Source organism: Sinocyclocheilus anshuiensis, unplaced genomic scaffold (assembly GCF_001515605.1).
Source record: "Sinocyclocheilus anshuiensis isolate Anshui unplaced genomic scaffold, SAMN03320099.WGS_v1.1 scaffold249, whole genome shotgun sequence".
NCBI classification, from domain to species: Eukaryota; Metazoa; Chordata; class Actinopteri; order Cypriniformes; family Cyprinidae; genus Sinocyclocheilus; species Sinocyclocheilus anshuiensis.
The window spans coordinates 781,393-797,166 of record NW_015540871.1 but is presented as its reverse complement, the minus strand read 5'-3'; the positions used below and the strand labels follow the sequence as shown (position 1 = coordinate 797,166).

General features: G+C 40.7%; 2 protein-coding genes across 2 annotated transcripts in view; both read right to left on the bottom strand.

The window, feature by feature from the left end:
- LOC107688139 (trinucleotide repeat-containing gene 6A protein-like) overlaps positions 1–673 on the bottom strand; it is a 3,529-nt gene extending 2,856 nt beyond the window's left edge. Inside the window, exons 1-2 of the mRNA XM_016485720.1 lie at positions 660–673; positions 395–577 (exon numbers count right to left, since the gene is read on the bottom strand). Coding sequence (XP_016341206.1) covers positions 395–577; positions 660–673 — 197 coding nt within the window. The remainder of the gene's footprint in view (positions 1–394; positions 578–659) is intronic.
- Positions 674–1,365: 692 nt separating this feature from the next.
- Positions 1,366–15,774, bottom strand: part of LOC107688138 (trinucleotide repeat-containing gene 6A protein-like) — a 21,354-nt gene continuing 6,945 nt past the window's right edge. The window contains exons 3-20 of the mRNA XM_016485719.1: positions 11,333–13,879; positions 10,225–10,419; positions 9,892–10,055; positions 9,674–9,751; positions 9,493–9,544; positions 9,251–9,378; positions 7,502–7,654; positions 7,279–7,410; positions 6,443–6,580; positions 6,274–6,345; positions 5,751–6,183; positions 5,118–5,255; positions 4,542–4,703; positions 4,257–4,397; positions 2,407–2,514; positions 2,099–2,308; positions 1,925–1,992; positions 1,366–1,458 (exon numbers count right to left, since the gene is read on the bottom strand). Coding sequence (XP_016341205.1) covers positions 1,366–1,458; positions 1,925–1,992; positions 2,099–2,308; positions 2,407–2,514; positions 4,257–4,397; positions 4,542–4,703; positions 5,118–5,255; positions 5,751–6,183; positions 6,274–6,345; positions 6,443–6,580; positions 7,279–7,410; positions 7,502–7,654; positions 9,251–9,378; positions 9,493–9,544; positions 9,674–9,751; positions 9,892–10,055; positions 10,225–10,419; positions 11,333–13,879 — 5,012 coding nt within the window. The remainder of the gene's footprint in view (positions 1,459–1,924; positions 1,993–2,098; positions 2,309–2,406; positions 2,515–4,256; positions 4,398–4,541; positions 4,704–5,117; positions 5,256–5,750; positions 6,184–6,273; positions 6,346–6,442; positions 6,581–7,278; positions 7,411–7,501; positions 7,655–9,250; positions 9,379–9,492; positions 9,545–9,673; positions 9,752–9,891; positions 10,056–10,224; positions 10,420–11,332; positions 13,880–15,774) is intronic.

Here is a 15,774-nt window from a genome sequence, read left to right as displayed (position 1 = left end):
GTGATTAGTAGTAAATCTCCAGCACGTGCTTTCAGATGGAGCGGCATTTACTACACAGAGCCGTAGATCACACACAAGCTACGCAATATCGTGTTCATAATCAGCAATGAATCGCCTGCGATTTTGAACGTGATTTTGTGTAGCTTGTCAGTGAACTACGGCACTGTGTAGTAAATGCCGCTCCATCTGAAAGCACGTGCTGGAGATTTACTACTAATCACAGGAGCGCCTTTACTGATGAGATGTGCATGAAAATCGCATTTGATTTTTTTGAACAGCCCTAATATCAAGATATCTATATTTTTTACCCAGCCCTAGTAATTATTAGCTTTCATTGTAAAATTTCTGTTCTTTACCCACATTGGAAAAAAAAGAAAAGAAAAGATGGACTTACATGTGCAGTGACTTCTGGGCTTTTGCCGCCTCCTCCTTAGAGCTGTAGCAGACGACAGCGTTGCCATGGGGAAGGTTCAGATGGAATGTGATCAGTGGACCGTGCTGCATGCACAGAGTTCGCAAGGTGGAGCCATCAATCTGTAAAACACAGGCATGACTTGTTACCCAAGAAATGATTCTGCTGTAGCTTTATATTTAAAACAACATCTAGGTTTCTACATGGAGCATTTCCTTTAATAAACCATTAATTACAAAATAGTTACTGAGAGTTGGCCATTGAGAATTGTTAACTCGATCATGGTGAAATTTAATTTACATGAGCAGGGTGACTACATTTATATCAAAATGGTTATTAAATTCAACAAAACGCAACCCATTGCCCAATATATAGCTTACAGACTAAGAGAAAGGAAAGTATGTGTGCCTGATACTTTACATTAAGCCCAACAGATTTGTTTTTCTTTCAAACTTATATTGAACATTTTTTTTATATTTGTAATTAAGGTCTACTTACTTCCTCTTCGTCGTTAGGTATCAATGTGTGCTCGGCAAGACCGTTTTGTGCTTGAGCACGCCACCAAGTCTTGTTTTACTGTAACTTCAGCAGCTCCAGGCACGTGAACAAAAGCGCCAATCTCATTGGCCGGTCAGTTTTTAACGCGGCGCGTCAAACCAAAAAAACGAGCCCGAGGCGTTTAAAAAAAAAATTACGCTTTTACACCTGCCGTTTTGCGCATCGGTGTGCACACTCAAATTGGCACCCTTTGTTTAGTCACGAGTGTGCACAAGTCTTAAAGCTTTACATTTTCTGAAATTTCTAATTCTTAAAATTAAAACCATTCAATACTTTTGATAAATCTAGTTATTTCAGGCAGAAGTGATCCAGTTATGTCTTGACCACTAAAATCCTCTTACACCGCTTAGTAATTATTAGGGCTGGGTTTTCACACAAATTTCACGATTCAATTCTCATTCACAAGCTCGCGATTCGATAAGGTTCAGATGGAATGTGATCAGTGGACCGTGCTGCATGCACAGAGTTCGCAAGGTGGAGCCATCAATCTGTAAAACATAGGCATGACTTGTTACCCAAGAAATGATTCTGCTGTAGCTTTATATTTAAAACAACATCTAGGTTTCTACATGGAGCATTTCCTTTAATAAACCATTAATTACAAAATAGTTACTGAGAGTTGGCCATTGAGAATTGTTAACTCGATCATGGTGAAATTTAATTTACATGAGCAGGGTGACTACATTTATATCAAAATGGTTATTAAATTCAACAAAACGCAACCCATTGCCCAATATATAGCTTACAGACTAAGAGAAAGGAAAGTATGTGTGCCTGATACTTTACATTAAGCCCAACAGATTTGTTTTTCTTTCAAACTTATATTGAACATTTTTTTTATATTTGTAATTAATGCAAAATGTTTTCTGCTAAAAATGCTGCAAAAATCAGGCAGTGTGAATGCTATGCCCTGCTAAAATGAGTCAGTGTATTCTAAATCATTATATGTCTTACCTGAGGTGTGAGGTTTTTGAGAACAAGCCAATTAGTTCTCCCTGAGCTGCTGTCACCCCAGCTGGAACCTGTGGACAATGATCATTTCAAGTGTCTCTCATTTCTTTAAATTCTACATCATTTACACTATTAATAGAGTTTATGTAGGCGAAAGGGAATATAACTGTGACTAACCAGAGTTGAATCTGGATTCAGAGCTACCCCAGCCTGCCAGTCTCAGAGAGCTGTTGTCCCAAGATGAGGGCTGTTTCTGGCCAGTCAGGCCAGGTGGGGGGCGGGACGGAGCAGAGATACCTTTTGAGGGGAGAGGAACCTTCCACAACTCGTGAGCCAAAGAGGTGTTGGTGACTGTGCCAGGAGACCATTTGGAGTCACTGTTTCTGGCTACAGGGAAGAAAAAAAAGGTCAAGTCAAAGGAGCATATGAGGGTCACAGGGTCACATGCAGGCCGCATGGCTATGCCTAAACAACTGCCCACCAACCTGAAGTGCTTTGTGCTGTACTGCTGAGGGAACTATTGTGGTTGGAGGCACGAATGGATGTCCAGGCACTATTTGAAGGCAGCGTGGTGTTAAGTGATGAGGATGGCCCTGGAAGAACAAAATAAATAAATTAATTGACGAAAACACTAATACATACAAATCAGCAAATTACCCTAAAGTTTAAACATTTGGGGTCAGTAAGGTTTTTTTGTAAAGTTTTTGAAAGAAGTCACTTTTTAAAAGAAGTCTGCATTTATTTAATTAAAAATACAGTAAAAATAGTAATATTGTGAAAAATAATTACAATTTAATACAACTAGTCTATTTTACTAATTTTAAAATGTAATTTATTCCGGTGATGACAAAGCTGAATGTTCAGCAGTCATTACTCCAGTCTTCAGGGTCACACGATTCTTCAGAATTCACTCTAATACAGGTGCATCTCAATAAATTAGAATGTCGTGGAAAAGTTCATTTCAGTAATTCAACTCAAATTGTGAACTCGTGTATTAAATAAATTAAATGCACACAGACTGAAGTAGTTTAAGTCTTTACACCGGTGTGATTAGAACGTTCAGTGCGTCACGTCATCAACTGCTGAATTTAAATCTGCTTTCGCGCTCTGGTTAGCGCGAGCGCTTGTCATATTATCACAAATATTCAGTGTTTTCAACCATATAATTCTTATTTTAGGTTTCAGACATTTAAATACACATAAGTACTAGCAAAACCATATATTTACAGTTTGTAAAATGCACGCTGATGTCTATGGAAACGGCAATAATGATCCTTACAAATATAATCTGACAACATGTTTTTATTGATATCATATACAGATTGTGTAGGTAACTATAAAGTTTACTCTGCTCTTCTCCCAGTTTACCGAAGACCTAATTTAACGCGTTTCAGTAGGAGAGGATGAATTTGCCTGTTGTAAATCCCACAGCTCGGATTCAGCGCGAACTAACATGGCGGCACCCATCACCCGGTATAGATCAACTAACACGGTCGATATAAAAGTGTTTAAACTACCAAATAGATTTACTTGCACGTATTTCAGAATCGGAATATCAGATATTTCATAATATAGTGAGCATGTTTGTGAATATTTTGAATAAAACAGGAAAAACTAAATAAAAGCGATCATGTGTCATACAGAGCTATTGTGGCTGCGTTGTGTCACATGACAAGCATGACGCGTCGCCATGGAAACAATAAGGCAATACATTCTAAAATAACGGTCGCCTAAAAAAAAAAAAACTCACGCTCGGGGCTCAGCTAGAATATTTTAAACTCACGTGCGAAAGGGTTAAATAATATTGATTATCATATTATAATGCTTGACTGACTGATGTTAAGAGTGTACTTTCAGATATTTATATTTATTTAATTTTTCTTTTTATCAGTCTGGCGAGTAAACAAAAAAATTTACTAGCCAATGGCGATTCAATTGCCAAGGTGTCCGTAGAGGGCTGTAATACACAAGTTTCACAATTTGAGTTGAATTACTGAAATAAATTAACTTTTCCACGACATTCTAATTTATTGAGATGCACCTGTATGCTGATTTTGTGCATAGTAATAATAAAAAAAAAATGGTATCAATATTGAAAACAGCTGCTTAATATTTTTGTGGAAACAGCAATACATTTTTACAGGACTCTTTGATGAATACACAGTTCAAAAGAACTGCATTTATTTATTTGTTTTTTAAGTGTAAACGCCTTTTCATTTTGATCAATTTAATGCATCCTTGCTGAATAAAATAATTTCACTCAAAAAAATCTTACTGACCCCAAACTTTTGAACGGCAGTATATACTGATATAGCTGGTTTAACAGATTGCTTACCATTGTTCCTGTCCCTGAGGTGATCAACATCCCGGACTGTATTAATGGAGAGATTATTAATCACACTGCCAGGAGTGACAAATGGGTCAGTTTCAGGATCAATGTTCGGATATCCTTTCCAGGGCTCACCAGGACGGAACTCTGCCAAACAAACATGACACAGTGAGCTCATTTGTGCTACAATGGTACAGCACCATGCTTGACCATCTGAGCGTCTCTGTAATATTTTGTTTCAATGCAAGATTTGATTGGAACAAGTAAAGCAGAAAGCAAATGGGTCCGAACCTGGTGGCCAGTTGACATTGGTGGAACCATGAGGTGATTTGGCACGGCTGGGCCAGACATCTCCCACAGAGCCAGGGGGACTGATGGGAGCGTTACCGGCATTGATGAAGTCATATGGACCAAAGGGTGAGTCTTCAAGCCTCAGGCCAGATGTTATAGCACCTATAGTAAAATCACATCCATCAGATTGTTCTTACACTTTCAAAACTGCCTATGAAAAACATTTTTTGTTGAGAAGTTCAGGGCTTCAAAATTATGACAAAAAACCTTATTGGTGATTATTTTCCTTGATGTTGCATTTATTATTAAATAGAATTTAATTTTTTTGTGTAGGTCAACTGCATGGCATTCTTTTACACATCCAAAACTCAATTAATTTACTGCGGTTTTATACATCAGATAATCAATGCTGTCTAAACACTCAACTTCATACTCTTAACAGCAAAAAAAAAAAAAAAAAATTAAATCACAATGTCAATTGATTACAGCTGTCATAATTTTTTTTGAATATTAACTGTGCAGCCCTAAGACTGATTATGAAAAAAAAAGAAAAGAATATAAAATAGAGAAACCCACCAGATTTGCTGGGGTTTTGATCAAGTGGCGAGTTAACGGAAATGTCCATGGCTGTCCACTTCTTCAGACGGGACTGTGGCTCCTTAAAACCAACACTACCAATGTCGAGGTTGCTTACATTCAAGTTTGAGTTCAAACCTAGAGGAATACAACAAATAAAAAAAAAAATTAAAAACCAAGAAAATACACATTCTGCCAGAAAATGAGGTTAACAACATGTTTAGTATCCAGGAATTCATATAAGTAGCAGGTTTAATAAAAAGACAATTTCATCAATTCATTCAATTTTTAATTAGAGTGCACTCAGTATTTTTTCCCTCATTAAAGACTTGATAAAGAGTACTTTTAAATCATTTATTTTGGAGACAGTGTCACAAGTCAACACTTTAGCTTTTGCGTGACAATGTTCATGTGACTATGGCAGTTGCAACAAAGCAACAAACAAAAAAATTACAGAGTGCACAATTAGGGTTGGGCTGATAGATGATGCCATCATCCATCGCCGATGGCTGATAGACATCACGATGTTGAGCCAGCATCGCAATCCCCACACCCCCAAATTTTTTTTCCTTTAAATACAAAATGCAAGAGGAAATTTTACTGGGGACAACAAAATAGATAGACTGTATTCACCTCTTGCTGGCAGAGAGCTGCTGTCAGGACAGAAGTTCTTTCCTAGCCGAGGGTTGATGGGAGAGCCTGGCACCATGTGGCCATTGCTCAGAGGTGGGGCTAGGAGGCTATGACTTTGACTAATGCCAGCTGGCTGATAGCCTGACATGTCAGAGGCAAACATCGTGTTGGGCTTGGCAGCTTGGTGCAACAAAGAGTCAGTCTGGCCTACATTAAGATGGGGAGGGCACCCACCTAAAGGGAAATTACTGAACAAGGAACTTTGTTCTTTCTGCAGGTCAGAGGCATTGGGGGGAATGAAGTTCTCCATACAGGACTTGAGGCTAGGCTGGTGCAGCGAAGGTGGCTGAGGGGAAGTCTGCTGCTTCATCAGAGAGGGATCGAGATGACGGGAAGTCTGGATCATCTGCTGGGATGGACCCAGACCACGACCCTACACATTATCACAAATGGAAAATGTCAAGTCAAACGAGCCAAGAAAGGAGGAACTGGCACACATAAATGGGTATAAGAGATCACAAACCTGTTCCTGTTGCTGGCGGCTGTTAACAGGCATGGCTCTCTGGCTTTGTGCTTTTTGCTGCAAAAGGAGACGCTGAGCCGGGGGGGGTAGTAAGTTGTAAGTATCACTGCGAATGAGGTAACTTATCAGTAAATATCTTCTAGGCTGTTACTTGCAGCAAGATCAATACCTGTAACTGATTAATCTGAGAAAGCTGAGACAGTTGGTTGAGCTGGGACAGCTGGTTCAGCATAGCCACCTGCTGTGGGCCAAACAGAGGGTTCAGACCACCATTATTGGGAGAGTACTTCAACAGGGGTGGCGGGACCTGGGAAAAGAGAATGTACACATTTGTTATGAACCTTATGAAAAATATATAAAAATGATCAATTAATCAAAATAAAGATGTGCATGGCTTACATATCTGGTCTACAAATTTAAATGCATCCTGTCTATGGCAGCTAAATCGAGAACATTTACTTTAATTAATATATACACTAATTTATTATTATATACATTTTATTTAATATTTAAATAATTACATTTAATAATTTATATATATTTTTAGAGGATAAATAGCGGAGCCTCAACAGTGGAACCCTCAATACTTTTAAGTAGGGCTGCACAATTAATCTAAATCAAACAAAATGTGTGATATGGTTGTGATTTAACGGAAATATATGAATTAAATTAAGTGTAAAGTGCAGCACTGTGTTTTTACATGTGGGAAGCTCATGGTCCGGTGTTTTCAGCATTTCAGAGTAACTCAGTTTGCAATACTACTACTACTACTACTACTACTAATAATAATAATAATAATGTATATAATAATGAAATTTTAGAATAGTACCATTTCTTTTTTAAGAACACAGTGCAGCCTTACTTTTAAGGGTAAATTTTTATTAATTTCCAGGCCTGGAGTTACACTTTGGAAATTCCCTGATATTTCCAGGGCCACGGGAACCCTGTACACCACACAGCATCATCTTAGAGTAAGCTGGGATTTAAAAACCCAAATGGCATTACCTGAGAGGGAAGTATTGGAGGAGGCACTTGGTTGCGTAGACTGGGCTGAGCAGAGTTCAGAGGTTGTGCTGGAGGCTGCTGGGCATTCCGGCCTTGTGCTGCTGCATTACCAACACCGTACATGTTTACATTCTGTGAAAAAGCATAACACATGTGAATGAGCATCCAGCAACCCAGTGCATTCACAGCTTCAGCACACAAGGAGCAGCATGCACTAACTCACCTGCCTAACAGAGGCAGAGTTTGGATGGTGAGGCAAGCTGCACTGGTTTGGCAGTGAACTATTTGTAGGGGGAAAGCTGACCTTCTGCATGGAAGTGATTTGTGAGTTTTGGGATTCCTCTGCTACAGAGCTATCATTTACAAGCAGTGAAAGCTGAAGCACAATCACAGGCCAAGCAGAGTGAGGTGCAGGACGCAGAGCACAACAGCAGTGAGGAATTGGACAAAGACCAGAAGGAACATCAGGCCACCAGAGAAAGACACATCAACAGCCACAGAAAAAGAGAGAGAAAGGGCTATGTTAGCATCCTCTTTGGCATGTTTTAGGAACTGGAGAGCTTTCTTCAATTTTAATTAGTTAGGGAGGCAATGGTGAAAATTGGGATAAGAAGAAAGTCTACGACTACTGAAAGAGCTGATTTAAATACCCCATGAAATCAATTGTAGCATTTCCTAATAAAACAGGAAGTTTGGGCTGGGACAAATCAAATGTCTTGTCCCTTTTTCCCCCCAAACAGCCAAGAGCCTTTTGTCACATCACAGCCATAAACCATGATTTGCTGAATATTTTGGATATGCTTATGAGCACAAAAGTCATCATCGATATTTCTGGCCTGTTTTTCTGGAAGACTGCAAATTTCATGTGTATATAAGGTATTACTTAACTTTTAGAAGCATATAATCTTAGATCTAACAGACATGATTTTATACAGTAGTTCTCAACTGGGGGCCGGTGCCCAGTAGGGGCCTCAGCAAATTTTCAAGGGTGCCCTCAGGAGGACTGAAAATGTTTTAAAAGAAGACAAAACAAGTTTAAAAATAAGCTAAAACAATTGAATTCACCCTCTTAATAACCGTTCTTTTTTATTTGAAGATCTTAAAGGGATAGTTCACCCAAAAATGAAAATTTGATGTTTATCTGCTTACCCCCAGGGCATCCAAGATGTAGGTGACTTTGTTTCTTCAGTAGAACACATACGATGATTTTTAACTCCAACCGTTGCAGTCTATCAGTCGTATAATGCATGGCAATGGTAACAAAATCTATGAGAGTAAAAAAAACATGCACAGACAAATCCAAATTAAACCCTGCGGCTCGAGACGATACATTGATGTCCTAAGACACGAAACGATCGGTTTCTGTGAGAAACCGAACAGTATTTATATAATTTTTTACCTCTATTTCGTGTCTTAGGACATCAATGTGTCGTCACGAGCCGCAGGGTTTAATTTGGATTTGTCTGTGCATGTTTTTTTTACTCTCATAGATTTTGTTACAATTGCCATGCATTATACGAATGATAGACTGCAACAGTTGGAGTTAAAAATCATCATATGTGTTCTACTGAAGAAAAAGTCACCTACATCTTGGATGCCCTGGGGGTAAGCAGATAAACATCAAATTTTCATTTTTGGGTGAACTATCCCTTTAACTTCAGGAATACTGAAATTTAATTTTAATTAGAATTATTAGGTTATTTACTACTTGTGGACACTCCTAGTTTCTGTAAATTAGAAAATGTGTTTTGAAAACCATAATAATCATAGCGGATTTACCAGAGGAAACCTATTCGTTATGGACAAAGGGAGAGAGTAAAAAAAAGTTAAGATTCGCTGGTCTTGAAGCCATAAACCTTCAATTTTTATCATGGGGTCTTCAAGTTGCATTCTCATCCCATAGAGGGTGCCAAAGTACCCAACAAGCAGGAGTATAGGTGGAGAAAATGAAGGACGGTAAGAAATAACTGACCTTATCCATATAGGGATTACGGTCTATAGGAGAGTCTTTGTGGATCTGGTGGCGTGAAGCAGTATTTTTCCCATACTCTCCGATATTAAAAACGTGCCTGTCAACATCAATGCGCTTGTCTGTCATTCCTGCCGAAGATGAGAAGAATTTATAGATTTTACAAAAACATGCTAATACTCATGGACTACAACAAACATCACTCAGCAATATTAGCACTGGAGGAGCATGTAAATGTGACCTACCTCCAGACATATCCATCTTATTGCTCTTCAGGGAATCTTCAGCGGAATCCCTCTGTAAAATGACAAAGAAGCATCAACATGCTATCTACTAACTTTCTGCTTCATAAAGGATTTGGGGACACATAATATTTAGTATAAACAGGTTTCACAGAAAAGTATAGCAATCAGACTTGATCCTTACAGGGTACATGTTGTTGAGCTGTTTCACAAGCGGATTCATCCATGGAGTATCATCTTGCTTATTGGGTCCTTTGTTAAGCTAAGAAAGAAGGGTAAAAAAATAAATAAGCAAGCAAAATGTACACATATAATTTTTTCCTCGCAATTAGATTAAACAGTAAATTCAGTGAATGATTCTTTAAGCAGCCCTGCAAGGCTAAATGAGGTCTTAATTGTTACCTTTGGAGGCACCTTCTTGTAGGGCCAGTTTCCATGTTGGTTCATTTCCTGTGATAGATTGTTGTTCCACATGCCCATCTCTAATTCCTTTTCCTCCTCCCAGTTGGAGTGCCCTGTCATGGACATCTCCTCTCCTCCCCAGTTATCTTGCATAGGTTTGGATCCTAAAAAGTCAAAATAAAACAATCAAATTAAAAATGGAGAGGAAAAAAAAAATTCAATCACTGAACATTATTTCTCCAATATTTACATTGGCAAAAACAAGAAGAAATGAAGTCAAAGAAAGAAAAAAATCAAAAAAAGTTATTTGCCCCAATTGGAGATGGGACGTACCAGACTTGTGCTGTGACTGCTGTCCTATAGCAGCGTTGCCCCAGCTACTGCCTCCTGAGTCTTTCCAGCTGGAACCTGTATTAACAGGCTTTTCCCAAGCAGATGTGCCATTGTCCACAGTGACAGGTGGAGCAGCATGCTCACCCCAGGTAGAGGACTCCATTTTTTGTGGCCCACCATATGGCTCTCCCCACCCTGTGATCACAAAGCAAAAATAAACAAATAAATAAATACTAATGATCAAAGAGCAGTATACAAATGTTATATTGTTCTGCACATAATGTAGTGAAGGCAACAAAAGAGAAAACTGCACAATTAAAAGAAGGTATGACTATTTTGTAAACAAACCCAAATCTGTCAGAGCAAACAAGAATCAAAGTGTAATGCATAAGCTACATGGAAAATAACTATGCAACAACTAATTTGAATCTAAACAAAATATTTAACATACTTGACAACCTTACGTCATTTAAAAACTGAAATCTATTTAACAAAGACAATGCAATTAATATTTACAAACAAACTTTCCAATGGCCCAAATCCGAACCTTGCATAAACATGCTTATGTAAGCTTTGTTTACTCTGAAGTCCTTCTGATGGATCAGCTTACATTTAACCACTGAGGTTTTTGCACTTTCACCATCCAGCATATGCCCTGAATACTTCCTTCAAAAATAGCCCTGTTCATGTGTGCCCTGCTGCTCAAGTTGCTGCCATATGACTGCACCATCGGTCAGAATGTAATCCAAGCCTATTTTTCCCTGAGCACAGCTTATCCACAGCCAATTCTAAATCAAGTAGGAACATTATTTGAACATACAACTTTACATTTTCTGTTTAGTAAATAATTAAAAATAACAGAAAAGGCTACACTTCTACAATGTATATGCATTCCTCTGCACTGCATAAACACATTTATATATAGACATGCACACACAAACACTTGCTCGTAAGTTCAGAGCTTGTCAGTGCTGGGAAGTATTAGAGGAAAGGAATGGGAGGAAAAAGCACATCCAGAGAAATTCCAAAGGGATGACTTCATGACTAAAGCTAAATATAATGGGTGAGTAATAATCGCCAAGGCACTGCCAAAAAGGAAGACACCCACCTGAGCTGCAGTTCTTTTCCTTTGGAGCCATAGAGCTTTGGGCCTGTGGGGGCTGAGAAACAGCCATGCCATCCTGTTCTGCAGCAGTGTCCTTGTTCCACATATTTACGTTGCTGAACTTATACTTGTTGGGATCTCCCCATGCTGAAGTACCATCATCAATCTCCATTCTACGCCTGATGGATTCAGGTGATGGATCTTCCCATCCAGTGGATTCTTCTTTTTTGGAGGCAGCAGGCACTGGGCCTCCCAGCCATCCTGTAGGCTTGTTCTGACCAGGGGCTCCAGTCTGAGAGGTGTTCCCACTCCTGAACATTCCCATGCTGGAATCTTGGGACTTGCCCCACTCTGAAGAGTTGTTCGGTTTTGAATTGTCAATCCAGGTGGGGTTGGAGTGGCTTGGTTTGATTGGCTCGCCCCAGGTTTGGTTTTGATTGTTGGTCTTGGGTGGCTCTTCCCATCCTGTGGTTGGACCACTCTGGTCAGGAGTGTTGGTGCCTCTGCTGCCTCCCCAGGTGTTGCTTGTCCCACACCGACCAGGCTCACTCCAGCCTGATCCAGAGCGGTCGCTGTCACTGTCCCAGCCACCTGAACCAGACTTCTGGGGCTCCCCCCAATGGTTTCCCTTTGGGCCTTCTCCGCCCCATCCCTGCTTTGCCTTTGGCGCATTATTCCAAGAGGACTTCTCATCCTTGCCGCCATTCCATGAGGAACCACCCTTGCTCATTGTAACAGAAGGGGCATCCTCCCACCCACTTTGCCTAACTGGGCCTTTGGTTTCTCCCCAGCCAGTTGAAGGTTTTGATTCAGACCACCCAGATACTGAAGAATCGCTACTTTTGTTGGTGCTGGGTCCATCTCCCCAACCACCTGAGTTAGATGCCTGAGGGGGAGCACTACCCCAGCCTGTCTGTCCATTTCCTGTCTTTTTATCTGAGCTCGAAACATCCCATGCAGTGTTCTGACGGACTGGAGTTTGTCCCCACCCTGTGTTGGACAGCACACTGGGGTCCACGTCAACTGTAGAGAGAGCTGCATTGATCATGCCCTGCTGATTACCCCTCCTTCGGTTGCCACCACGTTGCCCATCCCTCTCACTGTGACCTCCCGAGCTCTCTCCACTTCCTTCACTGCCTGTAGACTTGTTCCATGTGCTACCTTGTGACGCTTGACCAGAGCTCCCTATACCAAGAGCATCATCCTCCAAGGACTTCCATCCATTTGTTCCCTTCCTGCTTCCATTCGTGCTATCATTGGAATGCTGACTGTTGCTGGGCAAAGTGTTCCACTCCCCATTTGAGACCTTAGTGCCAGTGTTTGAAGAGGATGAGGAAGAGGAAGATGAGGAGGAGGCGGCACTCCCCCAGGGGCGAGGGATCCCAGCTGGGCCCACACCATTACCTGCTCCCCAAGACATACTTTGTGAGGTAGCGGGTGCCGAGTCCCAACCTCCTCCACGACCGCCCATCCCGTTATTATTATTCTTTAAAGAAGCAGCACTCACAGAGGAGCTGTTGGCTCCAGACTGCATTAGAGTTGCATTCACAGTGTCGCCCACAGCTTGGCCTTTAGGGATGGGACATTTGTCTCCAGAGTAATTAGTGCTGGGCGAAACGCCCCATGCTGTACCATAAGATCCGCTGTTAATTCCCTCACTGTTGCCATGTTGAGAAATGGAAGTGCCATTAGAGACTGGAGAAATAGGGAGCTGAGGGGAGCCCCCTGTACTCATAGGCCAAGCTCTGTGCCCTGGGGGCTGTTCATTCATCTGCATTGAACCTGTAGAGTTTGGTAAACTAGAGGTCGTCGTGTTAGTAGTGTTATTTGGTCCATTAAATTCAGTGTTAAGGTTTTGAGGCTGCCCACTTGGAACCTTGTTTGTACCATTGACTTCAGCTTCGGACATATTTTCCTGCAGGCATCCCCAGGACATCTTAGAGTTGATACTCTGCATGCTGGGTGTTTGACCTATGGTGCTTTGTTGAGTGTTGGTGCCACCATTTCCATTCCCCACAGGCCCGTGGGGGTTGGGCCCAGTGTTCTGAAGAACAGGCCAGGCACCATGGTTGGCATTTGGGTTCAAAGTGCTTGGATTTATACCTACATTGGTTGAGGAACCTTGGGTACCCCATGCATTTATTTTGCCATGGCTGCTTTCTGCCAGCTTGGTGCTGGGGCCCTCACCGGAGCCTTGACATGTGCTTAGCATCGAGCCATTGGATACACCCCAAGGCCCCTTAACACTCCCATTACCCACATTATTGCTGCCATTTGCAACCATGAAATGAGAACCTTGTCTATTGCCATTGTTGTCACCACCAGTGCTCCCAGACGCCATCATACTAAGATTTTTTTCTGACCCAGAGCTGGAGGCAGAGTCAGCATCCATACAGTCTGAGGCTAACTCTGGGTCACTACCAGTGATGGAGGGCCAGAGTTCCTTATCTACAATAACTTTTCCCCAGTTGCTGTTCGAGTCGCTGCAAGGTGAGCTAGAGCTCCATGGTGAATTTTCATACTGAGGCTCCAGACCAGCATGTTCCAAACCTGTAAAAGCAAAAAAGTCAAATCAGTTCAGATAGCAAACATTGAAAAAAAAAAAATAATAATAATAAGAAAGTAAAACATCTGTAAACACTGTCTGTTTTTATTTTTTGGTAAATAAGAGTGTAGTGACTGGTCCACACCAGCGGACGATATAGTCTGTTTATTCCAAGCACACACTCGTCTGTCGCTTTAAACTCTCAAGCTCCTTATAGCAGGATTGATTCTGATTGGCTGTCAATTTTTGTATTGTTCATCAGCTGGAAAAATCGTTCTGAAAGTGATTCCAACGATATAATTTCTCTGTGCCTTTATCGTTATAGCTGTGGTGTGGACTCTGCTATTCTTTAATATTGAGAACGATTTTTAGAACTATATCTTTATCGTTATCTTTACAGTTATCTTCCTTGGTGTGAACAGGCCGTAGGACTAAAACATATAATAAAGCAAACTTGCATATAAAAGGAAAATATAAATACATCCCATTATAACGTCCTGATTTAGTTCCACTGGCTCCATACAATTAAATATCCTTGTACTTTAAAATGATCAACTGTAATACACACAGTGCAAATAAAACCGAACCTAAAACCCAAGCCAAATGTTGTACATGAATAATATGCTGAAAATAGTAACATTTGGTAGACTTTGTTTAGAATTTATAGCAACTTGCCCATTTATGGATTACGCAACAATGGCTAACTGCCCATAGGCCCTGTCTCTGTCCTGCTGAGAGGTGTCTCACTCAAGCCAGACTGAAACAGTAGTAGATCTGCCACCATTTTGTAGCAGCAGCATGATCATGCTGCATGCCAGGATAGAAGAGAAGGGAAAGCCAGACGACTGCTAACAGCAACACCAAGTGTGAAGTGTCTCTGCAAGTTCACTGATTTTACGTAGATATGGCAAGTGTGGTGGCACTAAACTCTAACAATAATGCAACTGCTGTGTTCCTTGGAATACATTTTCTGCTCTTGCTTTCATATTTTTCTGCAAGATGGCTGCCAAGCTTCCTTGAGCACTGTTCTCTTGCCAAGTCTTCCTGGCTGTGTTACCAAGAGATATGGAAAGACAAAGAAACACAGACAGTCTCACTGCTGGTCTCAAGTAAACTGTTTAAGAGTTACTCAATAAAATGGGAGATTCTGCTGAAGGTCACTGAGGTAAAGGAAAATTACAGTGACATTACATTTCGATCTAGTATTTCATCTCCCAAGGGGAGAGAAAAAGAGCTGTCAACCAAGAAGAGACTTGCAGACTCCGAGTTAAAGGGATAGAACAATGCAAATTCTGTCACCATGTCATTCCAAAATTAATTTGCTTTCATCTGTTGAACACAAAAGATAATTATGTCCATATAATGCAGGTCAATGGTGTCCAAAACAACCTTGGACTAATGGTCGACCAATATTGTTTTTTTGACAGCCGATGCCGATATCTTGGAAAGCAGGGTGGCCGATGCCTGATATAATTTTATTTAATATTTAAAGGGGTCATATGATGCGATTTCAATTTTTCCTTTCTCTTTGGAGTGTTACAAGCTCTTGGTGCATAAAGAAGATCTGTAAAGTTGCAAAGACTAAAGTCTCAAATCCAAAGAGATATTCTTTATAAAAGTTAAGAGTCAGCCACGCCTACCTAAAACGGCTCGTTCTAACACGCCCCCACATATCTACGTAACGATGTTGAAAGATTTGCATAACGCCGCCCAAATGTTCACGCAAAGGAAGAAGGCGTAACTTTTATTCTCGCTGTAGTATTGTTGCCGCCACCGCCATGTCGTGAAGGCACTGTGTGATTCGTTGTGAAAGCAAAACTACTTTGTTTGGCCTTCCAAAAGAGGACGATATCGCTTCGTCATGCCTGGAGCTGATCCGTGCTGGCTGCTGAGGAAATAC